Below are 21,294 nucleotides of genomic sequence, written 5' to 3'. Positions count from 1 at the left end.
CACACACACGCACACACGCACACACACACACACACACACACACACACACACACTGTATGAAATAGAGATTAAACATATTAAAGAGTGTGTAATGTTCCTTTATATGAGAATCTGTTGATTTCACAACAAAGCCGCCCCGCCCCCTCGTGCGCTTTGAACCAATGAGTCGCGCGCCTCCCCATCTCGTCTGCCTATCAACCCGCGTGCAGCCCCCCGCATGACGTAACAGCCAGTCTGAGAGTGTAATGGCGATACTGGACAATAACAGCCGTCGCTTTGGTGGGAGCACATCTCTATTATGTGGCTAACGTTGAACCAAACACCTCCGACAAGAGAAGCACAGGTGAGAGCGGGAACACTGCGCGAGCGACGACCTGCGACCGGGAGAGGTGATTCCACAGCCTGTGCACGCGATGCCAGCCTAGAGTGAAGAAGCGCGGGTAAGTGTGTGTGAGTGAGTGAACTGTGGTGATTGAACAGCTTCTCCTCTCCTCTCCTCTCCTCTCCTCCATCCTCCAGCTGCTAGCCGCTGTCTGCCAGCCTCTCTCAGCCCGCTAGCTTCAGGGCTGGAAGGGGCGTGGCGGCGTGCCTTGGTATGGATGGGTACGGATGGGTACCACTTCTGACTCCAAGGATGCTGATAGCTTAGCAACAGCGACAAGGAAGCTGAGCAGAGACAATGGATGAGCGGTGTGTCAGCATCGTTACCGGCTAGAGAGGAGAGAGAGGAGAGAGAGAGAGAGAGGAGCTCCACAAGGAGACACGGATGTAAACAAAGGCTGTGGGCCTCTCAGCTGGCCTCACATCACAGCAGCTACCAGCAGAGCCAGCACATATTCATCTTCTCCTTCTTCTTCCTTTTCTTCTTCTTCTCCCCCCAGGTGTGACGTATGAACAGACACCATGGCCACCCAGGAGCCGTCCCCCCCCTCCTCCATGGAGAGCAATAAACCCGGCTTCCCCAAGAAGATCCTGGGCAACAAGCTGGAGGACAAACACCTGTGCAACTGCTGCCACAACATCCTGAGACGGCCGTTCCAAGCCCAGTGTGGACATCGCTTCTGTTCCTACTGCTTCAACAGGACTGTGAGGTGACTGGGAGGGACTACTGCACTGGTGGAGGAAGTACAAGTAGTAATACCACAGTACTGCAAGTAAAAGTCACGCATTCACTGATTTACTTAACTAAAAGTACAGAAGTATCAGCATCACTCAGTCATTACTTACTCATTATGCAGAATGACCCATTTCAGAATACAACATATTGTACTTGAGTGAAAAGTAGCAATACTTCAGTGTAGAAATACTCAGTTACAAGGGAAAGTCCTGCATTCAAAGTACATAAGTATTAGCATTGAAATTTACTGAAAAAAGTCATGTAAAAGTCATGCATTCACTAATTTACTTAACTCAAAGTACAGAAATATCAGCATCAAAATACACTGAAAGTACCCGAAGTAAAAGTACTCATTATACAGAATGACCAATTTCAGAACACAGCATATTGTACTTGAGTGAAAAGTAGCAACACTACCGTGTAGAAATACTCAGTTACAAGTACAAGTCCTACATGCAAAGTGCATAAGTATTAGCATTGAAATATACTTATAGAACCAAAAGTAAAAGTACTCATTATGCAGAATGGATCATTTCAAAATAATAAAGTATATATCATATTTTTGTATCTTTGGATGGAAGAAGTACTTTGATCTTTTACTTGAGTGAAAAGTATCAATACATCAGCGTGGAAATACTCAGTTACAAGTAAAAGTCATGCATTCAAAGTACATAAGTATTAGCATTGAAATATACTTAAAGTACCAGAAGTAAAAGTATTCATTACGCAGAATGGATCATTTCAAAATACAAAATATTGTATTTTTGGGGGTATCTGCAGTGGTGGAAGAAGTACTCAGATCTTTTACTTAAGAGAAAAGTAGCAATACTACAACGTAGAAATACTCTGTTAAAAGTAAAGGTCCTGCATACAAAATGTTACTTAAGTAAAAGTACATAAGTATTAGCATCAAAATGCACTTAAAGTACCAAAAGTAAAAGTATATATTATGCAGAATTATGTGTAAGTATCACTTGAATGTTGCACCTGATAAATGTTTATATACTTTAGAATATTTATTTATTCATTCTATTTTGTATTAATAATCTAATCTGAAAAGTAACTAAAGTTATCAAATAAATGTAGTGGAGTAAAAGTAGTAAGTAACCGAAAATAGAAATACTTAAGTAAAGTGCAAGTACCTGAAAGTAGTACCTAAATATACAGTATGTATTTTGTTACTTTCCACTACTACATTTTGCTGATTATATGTCTGTATTTTAAGTAAGATTTTGAATGCAGGCAGAGTACAAGTACCTCAAAATTGTCCAGTACTTGAGTAAATGTACTTTCCACCACTGGGTATCTGATGTATGCATATGTTGATGATGATTTGCAGTGTATAAGAGTATAATGTTGTGTTATTGCAGTAATGGACCCCAGAAATGCAGCGCCTGCATTAAAGAGGATATTTTTGAGGATCCTACATCGATTTTGAAACCAGGATGTGTGAGTATTGATGATTTTTCATCCACTCAAGAAGAGTTTTGTTCAATTAAAGGGGACATATCATGCTCATTTTCATGTTCATGTTTGTATTTTGTGTTTCTACTAGAACATGTTTACATGCTTTAATGTTAAAAAAAAACGTAATTTTCCTCATACTGTCTATCTGAATATACCCGTATTTACCCTCTGTCTGATACGCTACGTTTTAGCGCATTTCAACAGAATGGCAACAGAATTGCGTTGCTAGGCAACAGCTTGGGTCCATCTTTACATCCTGTCAGCTGATGTCATTTACATACACTGCAACAGGAAATAAACTGGGACACATTTAGAATGTTTACGTTTAAAACTGTGAAATGGTCTAAATATCGTAGATTTGTGACATCACAAATGGACAGAAATCCTAATGGCTTGTTTCAAATGCACAGTTTCTGAATACGGGCTGTGTGTATTTCTCCGTATATTGAGTGTTTTGATACTTTTACAGTATTTATATATCACTTAAACCTGCTTTATAATATAAAAGACATGAAAATCTCACTTTTTACAATATGGAACCTTTAAAGTAAATTTCTTGATATGACTTATGCCACATACAGTAATTGGTACCACGGCGGCTCCAGTCGTATTTTAATCACAGCACTCTGAATTAGGGCTCATTTTCTCTGTTGATCAATGACTCGTTCGGTCGGTAAAATGTCAGAAAGTAGTGACCAACAGTCCAAAGATATCATTAAAATCTGCATGTACGTATACTAATAACTTTATCTAAATAACACCACTGAAAAACAAAGTCACAAAGTGCTTTACACTTTGTGACTTTGTTTTTCAGCGGTTTAGTTAAACAAGGAATAAAAAGTCGGACATGTTGTATCTGCATTTAAGGATTTACTATATACTGTACATATAATATACTACAAGTCCTTAGTACACTAACCACTGGTTACAAATGTCTCCAGGGCCTCATTAAAGCTGTGTGTTAATGAAGACTTTAGCAGAGCTACAGAGGAGGTCAAACTACCAATACAACAATGTAAAAATACTCCACTAACAGCAGGGCTGCCTCCTCTTAGTCCAGGGGTCAGCAACCTTTACTATCAAAAGAGACATTTTAGGAAAAATTAAAAAAATAAAAAAAAATCTGTCTGAAGCCACAAAACATTTGATCATTGTGATGAAGGTAACACAGTTTATCGTCTAAGTATATAATATATAAGTCTAATGCAGTGAGGGCCAAAGTGCAAATGTACTACGGAGTATTAGGGCCACATTGAGGAAAAAAACATCTGAGATTTCAAGAATAAAGTCAGAATATTATGAGAAAAAAGTCATAATGTTACGAGATAAGTCATAACTTTACGAGAAAAAAGTTGTAATATTATGAGAATTAAGTTATAAGTTTACAAGAAAAAAATAAAATAACGTAAAATTACAACTTTATAATATTGACTTTATTCTCATAATACTCCGACTTTTTTCTCTTAAACTTCTGACTTTATTCTCGAAATCTCAGACAATTTTTTTTCCCTCAATGTGGCCCTAATATTACGGCGTACAGTCGTACCATAGACCTACAACAATGATAAATAAAAATGTAAACAAAAAACAGTTATTCATTTCCATTTTTAAAAATCCACAGGGAGCCACTGGAGAGGGGCTAAAGAGACGCATGTGGCTCCGGAGCCGCAGGTTGCTGACCCCTGTCCTAGTCCATTAGTCGACTAATCATTTGATTTGGTCTGAGTCCACTAAGATTTATTTAGTCTATTAGTCATACAGTATTTTTATGCTTTTTTCATGCTGAATGTTTTATTACCAAGAAACTTCTGAGCACATCTCTGGTAAACAGCAGATTAAAAGTGCTCTGTAGATCTGTGAAACTGAAGTAATATCTGTAAAACAAAGAACTTCTTAGTGGACTAACTGATACGATGTTGCCAACTAATTGATGAGTTGATTTAATCGACAGATCTGTGAAACTGAGTTTCTCCACAAAGAATCACACAAAAGCACCACTTTAAATCTGCTGTTTACCAGAGATGTGCTCATACGTTTCTTGGTAATAAGTCATTCAGCATGAAACAAGTATTTAGAAAACGACTGAATCTTAGTGGACTAAGACCAGAACCACAGATTAGTCCACTAATTGACTAATAGGCCCTGAAATCATCTAATCAAGTATGAGTACTCGTCAACTAAGAGTGTCTTTGGTTGAGGACAGCCCGAGGTACAAGTAAAGTCCTTTATTCAAAATCCTACGTAGTAAAAGTCCAGAAGTTTAATCAGCAAAACGTAGTAGTACAAGTACAGGTAGTAAAGGTATTCATCCTGTGACTGATATATTATTCTATATGTAATTATTAGATTGTTAATACTGATGCATCAACGTGTGAGCAGCCTTTTACTGTTGGAGCTACTGGAGGTGGAGGTGGCTTGAACTACTTTATATACAGTTCAGTAGTTGCGTTCAGTGGTTCTCAAACTAGGGGTCGGGCCCTCCCAAGGGTCACCAGATAAGGCTGAGGGGTCGTGAGATGATTATTGGGAGAGGATCTGCTACACAGATCTAAGAAACAGTTACTGAAATGAAACCAGGTGAGAAGTTTAGAGGAGAAATGTCTCTCTGGTGAAACTACTAACAACTCACAGACATCTGAAATGAGACAAGGAGCCTCAACTAGATGCTGCTGTTTTGTAAGAGGTTACAAGTTAAAGAAGGTTGGGAGCCACTGGTTTAACCCCTAAAGGGAAACTCTTTACTCTTTACAACGTGGGTAGTGTATGAACAATGAACAATGTTTAACTTCCCTACATATTGCCAGCACCTAGAGCTCTCTGCTCATTTGTTAGCAAAAGTCGGCCGGATAAAGTGTTACACTTTGGGTTGTTGTTCCAACTCCAGATTGTACTTCTGCCTCCACAGAGAGCGGCGGCTCCTCGTTAGAAACGTGTCATCTGGACTACTTTTGTTTGCAAATGAGCAGGGAGCTTGTGGAGGGTTAAACATTCTTCATTTGCATATACTACCCATATTGTAAAGACACAAAGCTGGTTGCAAATCGGCAGGCAAAGTTTCCCTTTAACAATACACTGTATTTAATAAGATTAACATCTGTATTTTTTATGTAATGTCTTAATCTGAAAAGTAACTAGTAATTGTAGTTGTCAGTAAAAGTCCTCTGAATTGTAGTGGAGTAGAAGTATAAACTAGCATAAAATGGAAATGATCAAATAAAGTACAAGTACCTCAAAAGTATACTTCAGTATAGTTCTTGATACTTGAAACAACCTCATCACAATATATGTATATATAGTATATATCTATTTATACAAAATACCAGGATGCTTCACTTTTAGCCCTTTCTGACCAAACAGCTCCAGGTACAAAGAAACCACAGGGACTAAACTATAACTATAAACTATAAATTTATATATAATTTATATATAAACTGGAAAAACAAAGTTCGGAAACTTGTGTTTGGTCGATTATTTCTCTGTTGTTACAATGCTAATTGGCATTGTATTTAACATCGTTGGAAAGCCTGTTTATTTACCTTCGCAATGATGTCCAACTTGTAAGAATCATGCATTTGTGGGATGAGCAGCACAGCTGATTATGTGGGTAGCGCCCAAGAAAAATTTGCCAAAATGCTCCGTCAATGGTAAACAGTGTATTCTCCTGTTGGTGTTGACTCTTGTTTTGAGTTGTTTGGTGGATTGGATGATTGAACTCTCTATCAGTAACAAGGAACAAACAAGACATATTGGCAATTTTACACTTTATTCATTTAATCCACCGTCAGGAGCCTCAGTAGCGGTGGAAGATCCATACGCAGCCACAACAGCCTGGCACCTCCTCCTCATGCTGGTCACCGACCTGGTCACACGTTGCTGTGGGATGGCGTTCCATTCCTCAACCAGGATTCGTTGCAGGTCAGCCAGCGTGGTTGTGTTGGTCACTCTAACACGTACAGCACGCCCAAGCTGATCCTACAAGTGTTGAATTGGGTTGAGGTCTGGACTCTTGGCAGGCCGTTCCATTCTCTCTACTCCCACATTGTGGAGGTAGTCTGTGATAACCCTGGCTCTGTGGGGGTGAGCGTTGTCATCTTGGAGGATGAAGTTAGGTCCCAGATTGTGGAGATATGGGATCGCCACTGGCTGCAGAATCTCATCCCGATATCTCACTGCATTGAGATGGCCTTCAATGATGACACGCCTTGTTTTGCCAGTGAGGGAGATGCCGACCACCAAAAGCCGTTACTCCATCGGTGCAACAATCAGCATAGCGTTCTCCGCGTCGTCTCCATACTTTGACCCTGCCATCCAACTTTGGCAGACAGAACCTGGACTCATCACTGAACATGACATTCCCCCACATGTTCAGGTTCCATTGTCTGTGTTGTCGACACCAGCGCCAACGGGCCTGACGGTGAAGGGCAGTCATTGCAGGCTTCTTGGTAGCCTTATGACAATACACTTTTTACCATTGGCAGAGCATTTTGGCAAATTTTTCTTGGGCGCTTCCCACATAATCAGCTGTGCTGCTCATCCCACAAATACATGATCCTTACAAGTTGGACATCATTTCGAAGGTAAATAAACAGGCTTTCCAACAATGTAAAATACAATGCCAGTTAGCATTGATACAAAAGAGAAATAATCCACCAAACACAAGTTTCCGAACTTTGTTTTTCCAGTATATATATAAATAAAAGTCCCTTTTACTGTTTGTGTTTCCGCTGCATCTGACGAACCATGAAGATTAGTTCTTACAGCGGTGATGAATTAAAAGTCTCTCTACGTCTTTATGCCTTTCCCTTTTTGGCTGGATCACAGAGGGCCAGCCTTACAAACGCTAAAGTCTGTCACTGAGTGAGTGACTGAGTGATGAAGTTACAGGATTGGTCGGCCGACTATTGGAGTTTCCTCATTGGTCGTTGCTCTTTCAAAATGAAAAGGCGGAGAACAGTTCTGTGTTTATGTTTTCTGGGGAGCGTGTCAGTGGTTCATTGTATCATTACATAGTGCTGTTGTTGTCCATGTGCTATTGTTTATGATGTTTAAGTTACATTATGTTGTGCTTCGTATTGTTTTACTGTGCATTCACACCAAGCGTAAAGCAAATTTTCGCCTCTCTTTCCTCCTGACTGTATCTTACAAGCCACACGTCGCCACTGCGGGATGAACCCAAAATAATAATAATGTTAATAATAATACAATAAACGGATCAAAATGATGCAGAAATAACGACATTATGATGTCGATTTGTAAAAAGTCTGAATTCATGCTTTGTCAGGTCTGTCTGCAACACAACAAGAAAACAACTTTTAAAATGTTTGTTTTCTGAATGGAGTTTGGATCGATTAGTGCCAGGCTATGCTAACATTGTAGCTGCTCCATTAACACTCCATTTAGGAATAAATACGACAGCAACAACGTCAGTGATGAGAGCGGGAATATCTCAGCGCTGATAGACTTTCACGACATGTATATATTGTTACACACCACTTATATACTGACAATATACAGTCCAGCCGATTTTGACCGAGTCTTGTTTCCTCTATAAACGGGACGAGAAATGTCTTCATTTAATAAGAAGTAGTAGTAATAGTTATAATGGATTTGAATGAACTGAATGAGCTTTGAGGGCTTGTTCACACCTCATGCTTTCTCTGTGAGCAGACATGCAGGACAAATGTTTCTGCTCTTCTCTCCTAAAAACACGTGAGCTTCCAGTTTGTGACGCTGGAGGAAGTTTTGAATATGCTGAACATAAATAATCTATAAAATGGAACAGAGGTGGTGTTAAACTAAATCCTTTTGTTCTCTCTTGTTTTTTCAGGCTTTTCCTGACAACGCAGTCCGAAGGGAAGTTGAAAACCTCTCGGCTGTCTGTATCAATGAAAACTGCACCTGGAAAGGCAGCATTAAAGACTACGAGGTGAGGTTTCTTTTTTCTTTAAATTTTAGTTTTATTGTTTGTTTTTAGGTAGCAGTACTGTTAGCAACTTAAAGCTCCTTCTTCCAGCTGAACCACGAGGGGAAGTGTGAGTTCATGATCATCCCCTGCCCCTCCTGTAAAGAACGAATCCGCTTCAATGAGCTGGAGCGCCATAATGAGCGAGAGTGCCCGGAGAGAACACTCAACTGCAAGTACTGCAAGGAGCCATTTCACTTCAAAAACATCAAGGTTAGAAATGATTTATTAAAGCTTCTATGTACAGTAGCTGAGGAGCTCAGCCTGTCTGAGCCGGTGGACAGCAGCTCTTTAAAATTAACACTGCTGTGGATTTTCTGTTTCAGGCTCATGATGAGATCTGTCCCAAGTACCCGATGATCTGTGAGGGCTGTGCCAAGAAAAAAATACCCAGAGAAAAGGTGAATCTGTAGACAAAGGTCGCAGTTGGCCCCATGTAGCTGCTTGTTACCAGTGTGTGCCTTTCCTGTATTTTCGTTCAAGTCACAAAGCTTATTTAGTTTTCCTGAAAAATGTCTCCTTGGAAATCTTTGAAGGTATTTCCAGAATCCTTAAAGGGACTGTTTGTAACTTCTTACACGTATAAATAAAGAGTCTGCACGCCATTTAAAGGTCCCATATTGTAAAAAGTGCGATTTTCATGTCTTTTATATTATAAAGCAGGTTTAAGTGCTTTATAAATACTGTGAAAGTATCGACGCACTCAATATACAGAGAAATACACACAGCCCATATTCAGAAATTGTGCGTTTGAAACAAGCCGTCAGGATTTCTGTCCATTTGTGATGTCACAAATATACAATATTTAGACCATTACACCTATGGAAGGCCTATGGAAAGGAGGTTGGGTCACGGGCGGACATGGGTCTTGGGGTATGGGGTATAACACATGCGCAGTGTAACAGAAGCTGCGGTCGTGCGTTGCGATTGGCTCTATTCGGCGAGTGCAGGCAAGATTTTACTGCGCATGTGTTTTACCCCCGAAGATATGACGCGTGACCCAGCCTCCTTTATATAGGCCTTGGTTGCAGTGTATGTTAATGACATCAGCTGACAGGAAGTAACTGTTGCCAGGCAACGCAATTCTGTTGAAGTTCCGTTGAAATGCACTAAAACGGAGCGTTTCAGACAGAGGGTAAATACAGGTATATTCAGGCAGACAGTATGAGGAAAATAAAGTTTTTTTTTAACATTACAGCATGTAAACATGTTCTAGTAGAAACACAAAATACAAGTATGAACCTGAAAATGAGCACGATATGGGACCTTTAAAAGGCATCTCTGCCGGCGCATACCTCAGTTGCCACGCTCAATTTCGTCGGCAAAAGCGACGTGCACGCCTACCTCGACCACATGGCTGACACAAACACAACCGGGTATTTGGGTATATTAAATAGCGGTGTACAGTACATTATGATATTATAACTGAATGAGCGAACACCATCTGCAGCTGACTGCTGGTATCATTCTTCTCTCTGTGGCATCATTATCTCAGCATCCATTTAAGAGGCACACTCCTCCCTAGCCGCTCGTCATCACTTCCTGCCAGATCGTGCCCCGGCGGTATGAAAAGAAACGTATGATCCATCTGGAAATGAATTCAATGAGAGGACGCAGACTAAAACCAACTACCAACTGTAGCCGTCACAAAATGCTCAAATTATCATACGTTATGGCATTAATCGTACATCATACAAAGGGCAAAATTACTGAGCAAATACAATAATTATTGTACATCTGGCAGCGCTGGTATAACTTCCCTTTGGGCTTCCATCTTTATTTGGATTAGGAAAAAACACTTGATAAACAGGGTTAAAAAACATTTGATCAAATAGCTGTTCATCCAGATGGATGAAAGAGTCTTTTAGGAATCTTAAATATATTCATTATTTATTATATTACAGCTATACATGTTGTTAATCAAGCCTCTATGCTCAATTTGCTTTGTGTTGTTTATCTTTCAGTATGTGGATCACATCAAGTTCTGCAGCAAATTCAGAACTCCGTGTCGATTTCATGTGGTGGGATGTGACATGTCTGTAAGTAGCCTGATTGTCTTCTTTATAATAACTTTTATGTATTCACACACACACACACACACACACGCACACACACACACACACACACATAGGGTTGTCTGAATGTTCAAACACACTCACCCAGGCGACTCAGGCATCATATCATTATCATTGATTTGACGGTTTATTATGTAAATAATAAAATAGTTTTATTATTTTGAGATAAATTGTGTTTTTTCTTAGTCAAGAGTAGGGTCCAAATATACTATTTATGAGGCTGGGAGAGTTTTTTATAAAATTATATTTAAGATTTAACCCCCCACCCCACCCCAATAACTGATTAAACAGTAACTAACTGTACTGTGAAAGATTTAGTTTTTGCCCAACAACACTCACAAAACATCCATCTACTCACACCAAAAACACAAACAACAACAGGTTCTAAATTCAGGATAAATAAAGTTAAAATTATAGACAATATACAGAAAATATCCATAATGCACCTTAATATGTAGTAACAGAAAAAGTAAGTCAAAAGATTAACAAAATAGAAAAATGATAAATAGGATAGGAAAAGAAATATAATGCTTATAATTATATTATAACTTTTTTCTGTTATTTATTTATTTATAAGTAAATAATATTAATAATATTTATTATGAATAATATTATTATTAATAGTTATTTATTAATAAATAAAAGGAAAAAAGTAAATAAATTAAACACTAATAATAATAATAATAATATATAGAGAGTTTACTGTAGTGGGTTTCTTAAAAAATGTCAGGTGCCAATGAGAGTGAGAAGGAGGGGAAGAAGCTTGTCCTCGTCCTTGTCCTTGTCCTCGTCCTCGTCCTCGTCCACGTCTGGGCCCGATAATGTTCACACAGTCCCCGATACAGCTGATCAAACTATATGCAGGTATTGTTTCTATTTGATTTTCCTCTTGTTGCTTCCCTTTATGTAGGTGGAAAAGGAAAAGATTCATGACCATGAGCGCTCCTACGCCTACGAGCACCTCAACTTGTTGCTGCACTACATCATGGGCATGAAGGTGAGCATGGAGGGCCTGCAGCCCCAGGGACTGGAACTAGCCGGACACAAACTGGTGGAGCTCCAACAGGCCCTCAGGGAGCTCGAGGCCAGAGTCTCCCAGCTTAGCACCACCTCCTCTGGGCCTCCCGTGCAGGGAGCCGCCGCCGCCTCCTCCTCTTCCTCCTCATCCTCCTGCTCCGGTCCCCCTGGTCCACCTGCTTCAGCTCCTCTCCCCCCGCTGCCCACTCTGGCTCCCACTCTGTCTGTGTCTACCTCCTTCACGCCTCTGCCCAGCTCGGTGGGCGCCGCGCTGGAGCTCCAGCTCCACAGCGAGAAGACCAAGGTGGTGGAGCTGGGTCGCAGGTGTACGGAGCTCGAAGTCAAATCCGGCACGTTTGAAAATGTGGTGTGTGTCCTGAACAGAGAGGTGGAGAGGTTCGCCACCACCATGGAGGCCGGCAACCGTCAGCACAAACTGGACCAGGACAAGATCGAGGCTCTGACCAACAAGGTAGGACTGGAACTGAACCCAATGAACACAAATCAATCTGATGATACACATATGTTTAGATTCAGTGTGACGTACACCTCCCGAGGATATCTTTTTCTCAGATGTCCATCATGAATAAACATCAATAAATTTGCTTAGAAATCATAGAAACAAATCTGAAAACCATCATGTTTTGAAGTTTTCTTCAGTATTAAAGTAATCTAGTGATAGTTGTCTGTACATCCATGGGTATATTGCAAACAGGAACTGCTACTAGATCATTTGGCATGCGTTTTAATGGTGCCAGTTTGCCAGATGTAAACGAATCTAGTCTAAAGACACGGAGCTGGAGTTGTAGCCCACAGCTTTACTCACTCTGCTGCTTCTCATCTCCTGATTTTGTGCCTCCTCGTCTCCTCGATCCTCTGGCTTGTGGCCCGGAAATCGATCTCAGCGCTCCGTCTTGAAGGACATTTTTTTTGTCTCTGCGACAGAGATCATAAAATACAGCGATATAACAGAACAATGGACAGCTGATGCAGCTGTAACACATGTCAGATTTAATTAACGTCGCTTTAAAATGACACTCCGAGGTCATGATGTCTCCTTTGTTAAATGCCCGTTGCCTCGACTCCTCTGTCCTCACGTCTCTTCCTAGTTTTCATAAAACTATGTTTATTAAAACATGTAAAGCACAACATTTCTAAGTAGCCCAACGTATTTTGAAATATCAATATATGGCATGCCTTTAAGCCTTCTCAGTTTTTTATATGTCAAATATTGTGTGGATTTAATAAAGAATAATGACTTAGTGATCTTTTGTTTTCCAGGTGCGACAGCTGGAGAGGACGGTGGGGCTGAAGGACCTGACGGTGGCTGAGATGGAGGGCCGGCTGAGGGAAATGTCTGCCACAACCTTTGACGGCGTCTTCGTCTGGAGGATCTCTGATTTCGCCAAGAAGAGACAGGATGCCATCGCAGGTCGAGCCCCTGCCATGTTTTCACCAGGTAACATAGCCCATTAATACAGATTAGAGGTCTTCACAGGTCCAACACAGACCAGTTCAAATCTTACCTGAATCCAACCTGTAGAAATGAATTCAATTTAAATATAAGAGAAGTCATTTTTCATGTCAGAGGATGCTGTTTTTAGCCTCTCAGATGTGAAGACTTCCTGTTGAGCTGGGTGTCTTTGGGTTTTGGACTGACAAAGCAGGACATCTGAGGACGTCACCTTAGGCTTTGCGAGGCTGGGATGGACATTTTTAATTGTCTTCTGACATTTTGTGGACTTAATTGCTATTTTATTTTTTCATTTATCTATGATATACTGTATATATATACACTGCAATGATAATGACGCACCAGTTAATATAAAGTACATGCAGATCCACTCAGTTATTAAACATAAACTGAGTCCATACAGCGGGACCTGACCCAACTCCATTAGACTGCATATTGTTGGAGCCGAGCCGACCTGGGTCGTGGGTCAGGTCCTGGTGACTAGATACCAAGTTATCCTGTTTAGACGCCTCATTCTCTCTGCATGTGACTAAAGCTGAATGTTCTTCCTCTCAGCCTTCTACACCAGTAAGTACGGCTATAAGATGTGTCTGCGGATCTATCTGAATGGAGACGGGACGGGGCGCGGCAGCCACTTGTCCTTGTTCTTTGTGGTGATGAGGGGACTGAGTGATGCTCTGCTCAAATGGCCTTTCAACCAGAAGGTAACAGACCTACACAGAATATTCACCAAGAGTTTGCTAAACTGTCAAATTACGTTTGTCCGTATTTACTGAGGTAAAAAAGATGCTGTAAATAGTGTGTTTGTTCTCATGCAGTATGTATTTTAAGGCTGTTTTTAAATGAAAGATGCATTATAAAGTTACTTTGTTAGAGCTCTCCGCTCAGAAAGAGAACAGAAATGCAACAACCTTCATGATTTTACCTTTCTCTTTCCTACATCGGCCTCCTGCTTGTAGATGTATTTTTAATAACTATTAAATGCTCATATCCAGTGCAATATGCACTATATTTTTCATCTGTTTACAGAATTAATCTTGTAAAAAGAGTTGAACATTTTCCAAATGTATCTTTCATGAGTCATTAAATATCCAAACATCCAGATATTTAATATTTCCTCATATACACACTTCCTCTTGTGGGATGAATGTACGCCTGCAGCTCCAAAAGTGTCTCTTCAACCAATAATCCAACTTTTTTCGTTTTCACTCCATTGCTTTCCAGACACTTGTCAAAGCAGTCAAACTGTTCCAGATCTTATTCAGTGGCTCTTAATATCAGATCAACTTTGAGTCATTTTTATTTGTTTATGCATTTATTTGACAGGGACGATACATATAATACAATGGCATATTAGGGCCATTGTAGGTCAAATAATTATAATTACGGTGCTGGGGGAAGGAGGTCATATTCCAAGAAAAAACTCTGAAGTTAAAGTGGTAAATTTACGAGAAAAAAAATCCAATCAGTAAATTGTTCTGTTCTGAATCGGCCCAGTTCACGGCAATGTCTCTTCAAAGTCCAGATGCTTATAATAATATAATAATATGGCGATTCTGGGCTAAAATCATGAGTATTTCCTCCGACTGCAAAGTATAATTTGATTGGGTCATCCACTGCAGGCATAATACACGGCAAGCGGCGGCGTCTGTGGTGCGATGAGGTGAAGCAACGTGGTTCCTCCACAAAAACCAACACATCTTTTCTGTTTTTTTTTCTCGAAAAGTTATGACTTTAATTTCGGAACGTATTTTTTTCTGAATATTACCCCTCTCCCCCAGTTCCATAATTTACTTTTTTATTTTTGTACCTACAATGGCCCTAATACAGCATCATACTAGAGGCATTTTTACATTTAAATAAAACCGATGCAGTGTATATACGTAGGACTTCTAGCCGTAGCTCATTTGCAGACATTTTTCCTGGTTAGGCTTTTAAGTATAAGAAATAAAACATCAATAAAACACTGTAATACAAGCAGAGAGACAGACAATAAAACAAACTACTACTACAAAAGTAACTTAAATGACTGAAAACAAAAAAAGAAAGAAATGATGTATGGTATATAATATAGATTTACATCTGTAGTCCGAGTAATTACCCTGTTAAAGTTTGGAGCCTCTGACAGTAAATTTGCGACAGACTTTCAGACCAAAAACAGGCTTGTGTTAAAGGTTCCTACGTAGGTGGTGGCGTGTTGTTTAAGGTACCGGTGAGACATGAAATACCATCAGTTGGATTAACGGATTAATGCGCTTAAATGATTTATAATATCACAGACTAGGATTTAACTATTTTATCTTTCGATAGGTAAATCATAGAAACACATCGTTGTCAAAACAAAGTAAATACGTTTTTTTAATTCAGAGGCAAAGTCGGCCTTAATAAATATCCTCCAAAGATCAGAGAGTAAATGGTGATGAATGTGAGATGAGACCAGGCTGTGTCCATTCAAGTATGGTCACGTAGTTCACCTCATCCATACCTGTACATAGTCAGAGCAGGCTCAGGTCCAGGGAATGGCTCGTGTGCCACAGGCCCGTCCACACCTGGTTCTTGGCTTCATTATTTTTTTAATTGCTGTATCTTATTATATATTATTATTATTATATATTATTATTATTATTATTATTATTATTATTATCATTATTATTATATATCTCTTATTCCCAGGTGACTCTGATGCTGCTGGACCAGAGCAACAGGGAGCACATCATCGACGCCTTTCGACCTGACGTCACTTCCTCGTCCTTCCAGCGACCGGTGAGCGAGATGAACATCGCCAGCGGCTGTCCGCTCTTCTGCCCGCTCTCCAAGCTCGATGCCAAGAACTCGTACATCCGCGACGATACCATCTTCATCAAGGCGATCGTGGACCTCACCGGCCTCTAGACGGCCTCCACAGGGTGGTACGGTTTGGCAACCAGGCAGCTCTTTGACCATTAAGGCTTCATTCTGGCTCAATCGTGGTCCCTTTAGGGCTCTGTTCAGGCATCTTACTGTCCCCTGCAGCTTTAGGGAGACAAACATGCTTGCAACTGCATGTGGCTGCAGTTTGCACCGTCCAGACGGCGCCGGCATTGTCATATCCCGGTGGTCTCAGTGCGAGAACCGCCGTCATTGCTGTACATTTCGGGTGCAAAACCTTCTTTCTTTTGACGTCACAACACCGCTCCCCTTGGTGGGTAAAATGTCACTTCAGTTGTGCATATAAGTTTTCAGTTAAAGGACACAGGAGCACCAGTGCAGCGTGGTCAGTGCAGTGTTGAGTAGAAGCAGAGATGTCAAAGTGAACAGTTGTGATGGGAGTGAAAGAGAGTGAAGAGCATCTTCTTCTTTAAGGGATGTTCCAGAACAGGGTGTTGTAGATTACAGATAGTTGATGTGATCACACTTAGAGTTAGAGCATGGCTTGATGCAGCTTTTTTTTTTCTTGCAGATTGTGGATATTGTGAGCTTCTCAATTCCAGTGTCGAGTGAATTTGCATAGACAAACGTGGAGTTATGTTATGAATAAGATTACAGGCATTTTTTTGCCTTTTTTGTTTTGGCGCAAAGTGCATGCCGCTGGCGTTTTGAAGTATAAAACGGCTCCTTAGTTCGACTGAAAGGTTCCTTGTTTGCTGTTAAACTTGTTAGTGAATTAGCCATCCGTGATGGTGGACATTGCCTGCATGTCTTTTTTGGAACCAGGCTATTTACATGTAAAGTTAGTGTTGCGTATTTGTTCCTAATAGGGGTTGGTGGTTCTGATTGGTGGTTCGGTACATCTGTGGAAGATACAGTGGAGTTACCAAGGAGTCAGGGCAGCTTACCAGTCAAGCCTGAGGCATAAAACTCTGACAAACATTACATTAGCTGGAGTGTTCCCCCCCAGGATATGCTCACTAGCTCACATCTCAACACATAGTACTGTGCCCCCACCACAGACTAAGGTCAACACAGATTCCACGAAGTGAAGGAATTGTTCGTTCCTTGTTTTCTGTCCATACAAGTGCATATGTGTGTTTCTGCTGCTCTTAAGATAGAATACTGATGTGAATCTAATATATATGTTGGTGCAAGTAATGTGTGTGGAGGCTGAGAGGCTGGAAAATAAGAGGTTGTGATACTTTGTTGACATTCTTTATGGCAGATTGATGTTCAGTGCAGCCTCAGATAACTCTTTAAATGTGGCACCGCAGATATCGACATTATATCATGTAGTTATTGTTCACCACAGATTGCTGTTCTACTTACTTAGCATGCATGCTGAGGTTTTTAAGGTTCCCGCTGGCCTGTTTTGAAAACCAGTCTCGACCTGTATTGAAACCTCTCTGTGCATGGGAGGCTTCAATCCATTATCCACTATGGAGTTTCACACCGGTTTCCCTCGTGAGCCACGTTGTGAAAGCATTTATTTGTATTTGTTTGGATGAAAATAATCCTAGAATAGATATTATGTTATACCTGGCGCCGCGTCTGTTCAACAGAAGCGGCTGCCTATATTCATAGCAATTTATAAATATGTATCTTTCATATCATAATGTTGAAATAATCTATATATCAATGTTAATATACACAAGATGTTATAATAAACATAGTATTGCTGAATACCTTATTAATTCTATATCTATATACCAACCTTTTGTTTGTCAAGATGGTTTGAACAGGCCAGGACGACCCCCTTTGTGCAGTAAGGACGTATGGTTCCTTCTAGAGTGCAATATATGATTATGTCTTTAAGGGTTTACAGAAGTCATACGCGACTTATTTGTTTACATCACTCATTGTGGCGCTGAAGAACTGCGACCAATTTTGAACTTTTCAAGGATGAAATGAAGCTTTTCCTTGTCATTAAGCAGACTCGACATCACTATCATAGTCAGGAGCTGAGTGAGGTTTTAGAAAGACCATTTTAATGTTGAGGAATTCATGCTATCAGTGGGGTTTCTATGAAGACTGAGCACGTTAAGAAGTAGGATGAACATGAACTTTTTTAAGTGTTCTTGTAAATGTGCCAAACTCAAATATTACCTCCGTATACTAACAATGTTGTGAAGTTATATTTTACGTTCTATGCTAAAATATGGTGCCAAATATGTTTCTATTTCAGTTTGTGCTGCGTGTGTGTGTTTTAATATGATGCACGAAGAGGAGATAATTAATACTGTCCCATGATGAATACAAACCCTCCCAAGGTTGTTTTGAATGTAATATATATATTTTATTTTTTTTCTAAAAACACAACAGCAGTTCTGTAAATGTGATGCAGTCGACTTGAACCAACTTTATTTGTGCACTTTGTATCGGTTGTTTGTCCAAACAGGGTATTTCTTTGAGTGATTTATGTACCTTGAGATCAGAGCCATATATATATATATATATATATATATATTCTGATGTTGATGATATACTGTAGATGTATTGCTAAAAAGGACATGCAGTATGTAATAAAGTTTGCTGGTTTCAGCTTGTTGTGTATTTAAACTTCTTTCTGAGTAAAACGCTTTATGTACTCAGAAGTACTTTACTGAAGTAAAAGTGCCAGTACAGCAATTTAAAAATACTCCATTACAAGTATGTTGCATTCAAAATCCTACTTTAGTGAAAGAACAGAAGTTTTATGAGCAAAATGTACTTAAAGTATCAAAAGTAAAAGTACTCATTCTGCTTATACATGGCCCCTGAGACTGATATATTAATATATAAAACATCATTAGACTATTAATACTGATGCATAAGTAGTATTTTACTGTTGTAGCTGCTTGAGGTGGAGCTAGTTTTAACTACTTTATATACATTCAGGTAGTTAGTGGTTCTCAACCTAGGGGCCGGGCCCCTCATAAGGGTCACAAGAGAAATGTGAGGGTTGGAAAGAAGAGCTATGCTACACAAAGGTATACTTATTTTTGGGGAATTTTCTCTCATATTTGCTGGTTTTGTGAATTATTGGATAATCTCTGAATAAACCTTGTGAATAAAGTGCAAGTGCCTCACAATTTGTACTGAAGTACAGTACTAGTGCAGTTACTTCCCACCTTTGCTCACTGGAGGGCGCTATGGTTCCCTTAATGAATGGCCTTGTTGCTCTCGATGTATTTACACAGTAAACTAAAAATGAAAACCAGGGAAACAGGGTTCATTGTACTTAATTGGGCAGTGTAATTTAGAGTAATCTGCATTTTCAGACAAATACATTAAAGACCTTCGATTACTGGAAGTGAACTTCTTCATAAAAAGAACAAAGTGGGCAGTTTGACCCTCAAAACAACGCTGTGCATTGTCCACAGCCCAGTGAGTGCTCTCCACATTTAAAAATAAGGTTTAATTTGTTTCCGTCAACAAGACAGGACATGTTGTATAATACATGAGCAGAACCTTTTCATTAAAAGAGAATAATTCTATTCCTCTTTTATATTCTTAGACGTGAGTCTTGGTGAGTCACAGAGTGTGGAGGAAGTGAGCTGACAGAATAGAGGTTACCTTTACAGGATGTGGTCGGGTGATGAGATGGAAAATGTGTTTTTCTCATGAACTCTTTCTTTTGATAAAGAAAGTAAAAGAAAACTTTTCTTGCAACCCTGTGCAGCCCAAATCTCTTTATATTTATATCTATTATTTATAGATTTATATTATTTACATAATGAATCATTATCATTTATAACATTTGATCAAATCCAATGCAATACAATGTGCTTTATAATGAAACTAGAATGGCCCCTCGGAGAGCGCATACCCCCCCCTCTCCGTTCAGCTTGCGCCATCATCCACCTGTATCTTTGTTTCTGTTGAGATCAGCTGTACGTAGCGGAGCATCGTAAAACACTTCACTGAAACTGTGACTGAAACTTGAAACTGGACAGAAACAAAGTAAAACTCACCTAAACTGTCGTCGTTACTCTTTCCAACAATCACCAAGTGTGCTTTGGTCCAACTCAACTGGGATTTCACAGAGTTTAATGTGAAAAAACGCAGATTGTAGTAATCATCCATACGGACAAACCAACAAACCAACAAACCAACGCCGGTGAAAACATTACCTCCGTCCTTGGCCTTTGGTCTTGGCAGAGGTATTTAGAGAAAAATGAGCAATGATTACAAAAAAATAACAACACGGTGGCTTTATAGAGTCAGTAGGCTCTAAAGAGTCAGTAGGCTTTAAAGAGTCAGTAGGCTTTAAAGAGTCAGTAGGCTTTATAGAGTCAGTAGGCTTTATAGAGTCAGTAGGCTCTAAAGAGTCAGTAGGCTTTAAAGAGTCAGTAGGCTTTATAGAGTCAGTAGGCTCTAAAGAGTCAGTAGGCTTTAAAGAGTCAGTAGGCTTTAAAGAGTCAGTAGGCTCTAAAGAGTCAGTAGGCTTTAAAGAGTCAGTAGGCTTTAAAGAGTCAGTAGGCTCTAAAGAGTCAGTAGGCTTTAAAGAGTCAGTAGGCTTTAAAGAGTCAGTAGGCTCTAAAGAGTCAGTAGGCTTTAAAGAGTCAGTAGGCTCTAAAGAGTCAGTAGGGGGCAGCAACACGCCAGTGCATCGTCTAGTCGGCTGAATCCAAAGAAGAAGAAACCTCGAGTCCCACCTGTTGCTGGACTGTTACCCTATGGTTACCTGGTTAAACTCACCTGAGGAGCGTGTAACGGCCGCTACTTTAAATATAATATTTCATAAGAAAGCTCAACTAGCTGCCAACAGTTCAACATCCCTGAAGGACCGTTTTGAAGACGGAATAACCAAGTTTGTGCGCCACAGCCTCGGTGTTCTCTCAGTCTGTTTCTAGTATAGTTAGTTAGCTGCCTTAGCATAACAGAGTTAGCTAGCTAGTAGCCTAGCTGCTGCCGCAAACTCGCACTTTAAAGCGTATTTTCCTGCCCCTGTTGGTTGTGGCTGGGATGGACTCCTCGGGGGATTATTCTTCGCTGAGATGGAGACTTCCTCACTTCACCACCAAGCTAAGTTCATTTTTGCCGCTGTTAGTCTGTTTTCTACGGAGGCCAGGAGTGGCCATAGAGAGAAAGCTAGCTAGCTAGCAGCAGGGTGCGCTGTGCTGGCGCTGTGTAAATACACTTAGCTATCTTATGCGCACAAATTAACCAATACTACCTTTTTTTGTAAAGGTTATAATATAATTTTTTGTTTAAAGGGACTGTTTGTAAGATTCAGAATGTCTTGTTAACAGCGACACCTGTGGCCGTTAAGTCAACGAAGGTCAGCGTC

General features: G+C 40.1%; 1 protein-coding gene across 1 annotated transcript; it reads left to right on the top strand.

Annotated features, from left to right (window-relative positions):
* Positions 1-206: 206 nt before the first annotated feature.
* On the top strand, positions 207-18,577 carry LOC119478543 (TNF receptor-associated factor 2-like). The gene is made up of 11 exons (XM_037753366.1): positions 207-440; positions 882-1,091; positions 2,488-2,566; positions 8,412-8,510; positions 8,598-8,759; positions 8,873-8,947; positions 10,511-10,585; positions 11,532-12,110; positions 12,920-13,097; positions 13,668-13,816; positions 15,786-18,577. Exons 2-11 carry the CDS (start codon positions 904-906, stop codon positions 16,002-16,004), a joined length of 1,803 nt encoding a protein of 600 aa, XP_037609294.1. The 5' UTR covers positions 207-440; positions 882-903; the 3' UTR covers positions 16,005-18,577.
* Positions 18,578-21,294: the final 2,717 nt, after the last annotated feature.

Source organism: Sebastes umbrosus, chromosome 19 (assembly GCF_015220745.1).
Source record: "Sebastes umbrosus isolate fSebUmb1 chromosome 19, fSebUmb1.pri, whole genome shotgun sequence".
Taxonomy (NCBI): domain Eukaryota; kingdom Metazoa; phylum Chordata; class Actinopteri; order Perciformes; family Sebastidae; genus Sebastes; species Sebastes umbrosus.
Note: the sequence above shows the minus strand (reverse complement) of the source record. Positions and strands in the feature narration are given on the sequence as shown.

Coding starts and splice junctions, on each gene's coding strand:
- LOC119478543 (XM_037753366.1), top strand. CDS start 904: ATGGCCACCCAGGAGCCGTCCCCCCCCTCCTCCATGGAGAGCAATAAA. Junction 8,948..10,510: donor AAAAAATACCCAGAGAAAAG/GTGAATCTGTAG, acceptor TTTATCTTTCAG/TATGTGGATCACATCAAGTT. Junction 12,111..12,919: donor TCGAGGCTCTGACCAACAAG/GTAGGACTGGAA, acceptor TTTGTTTTCCAG/GTGCGACAGCTGGAGAGGAC.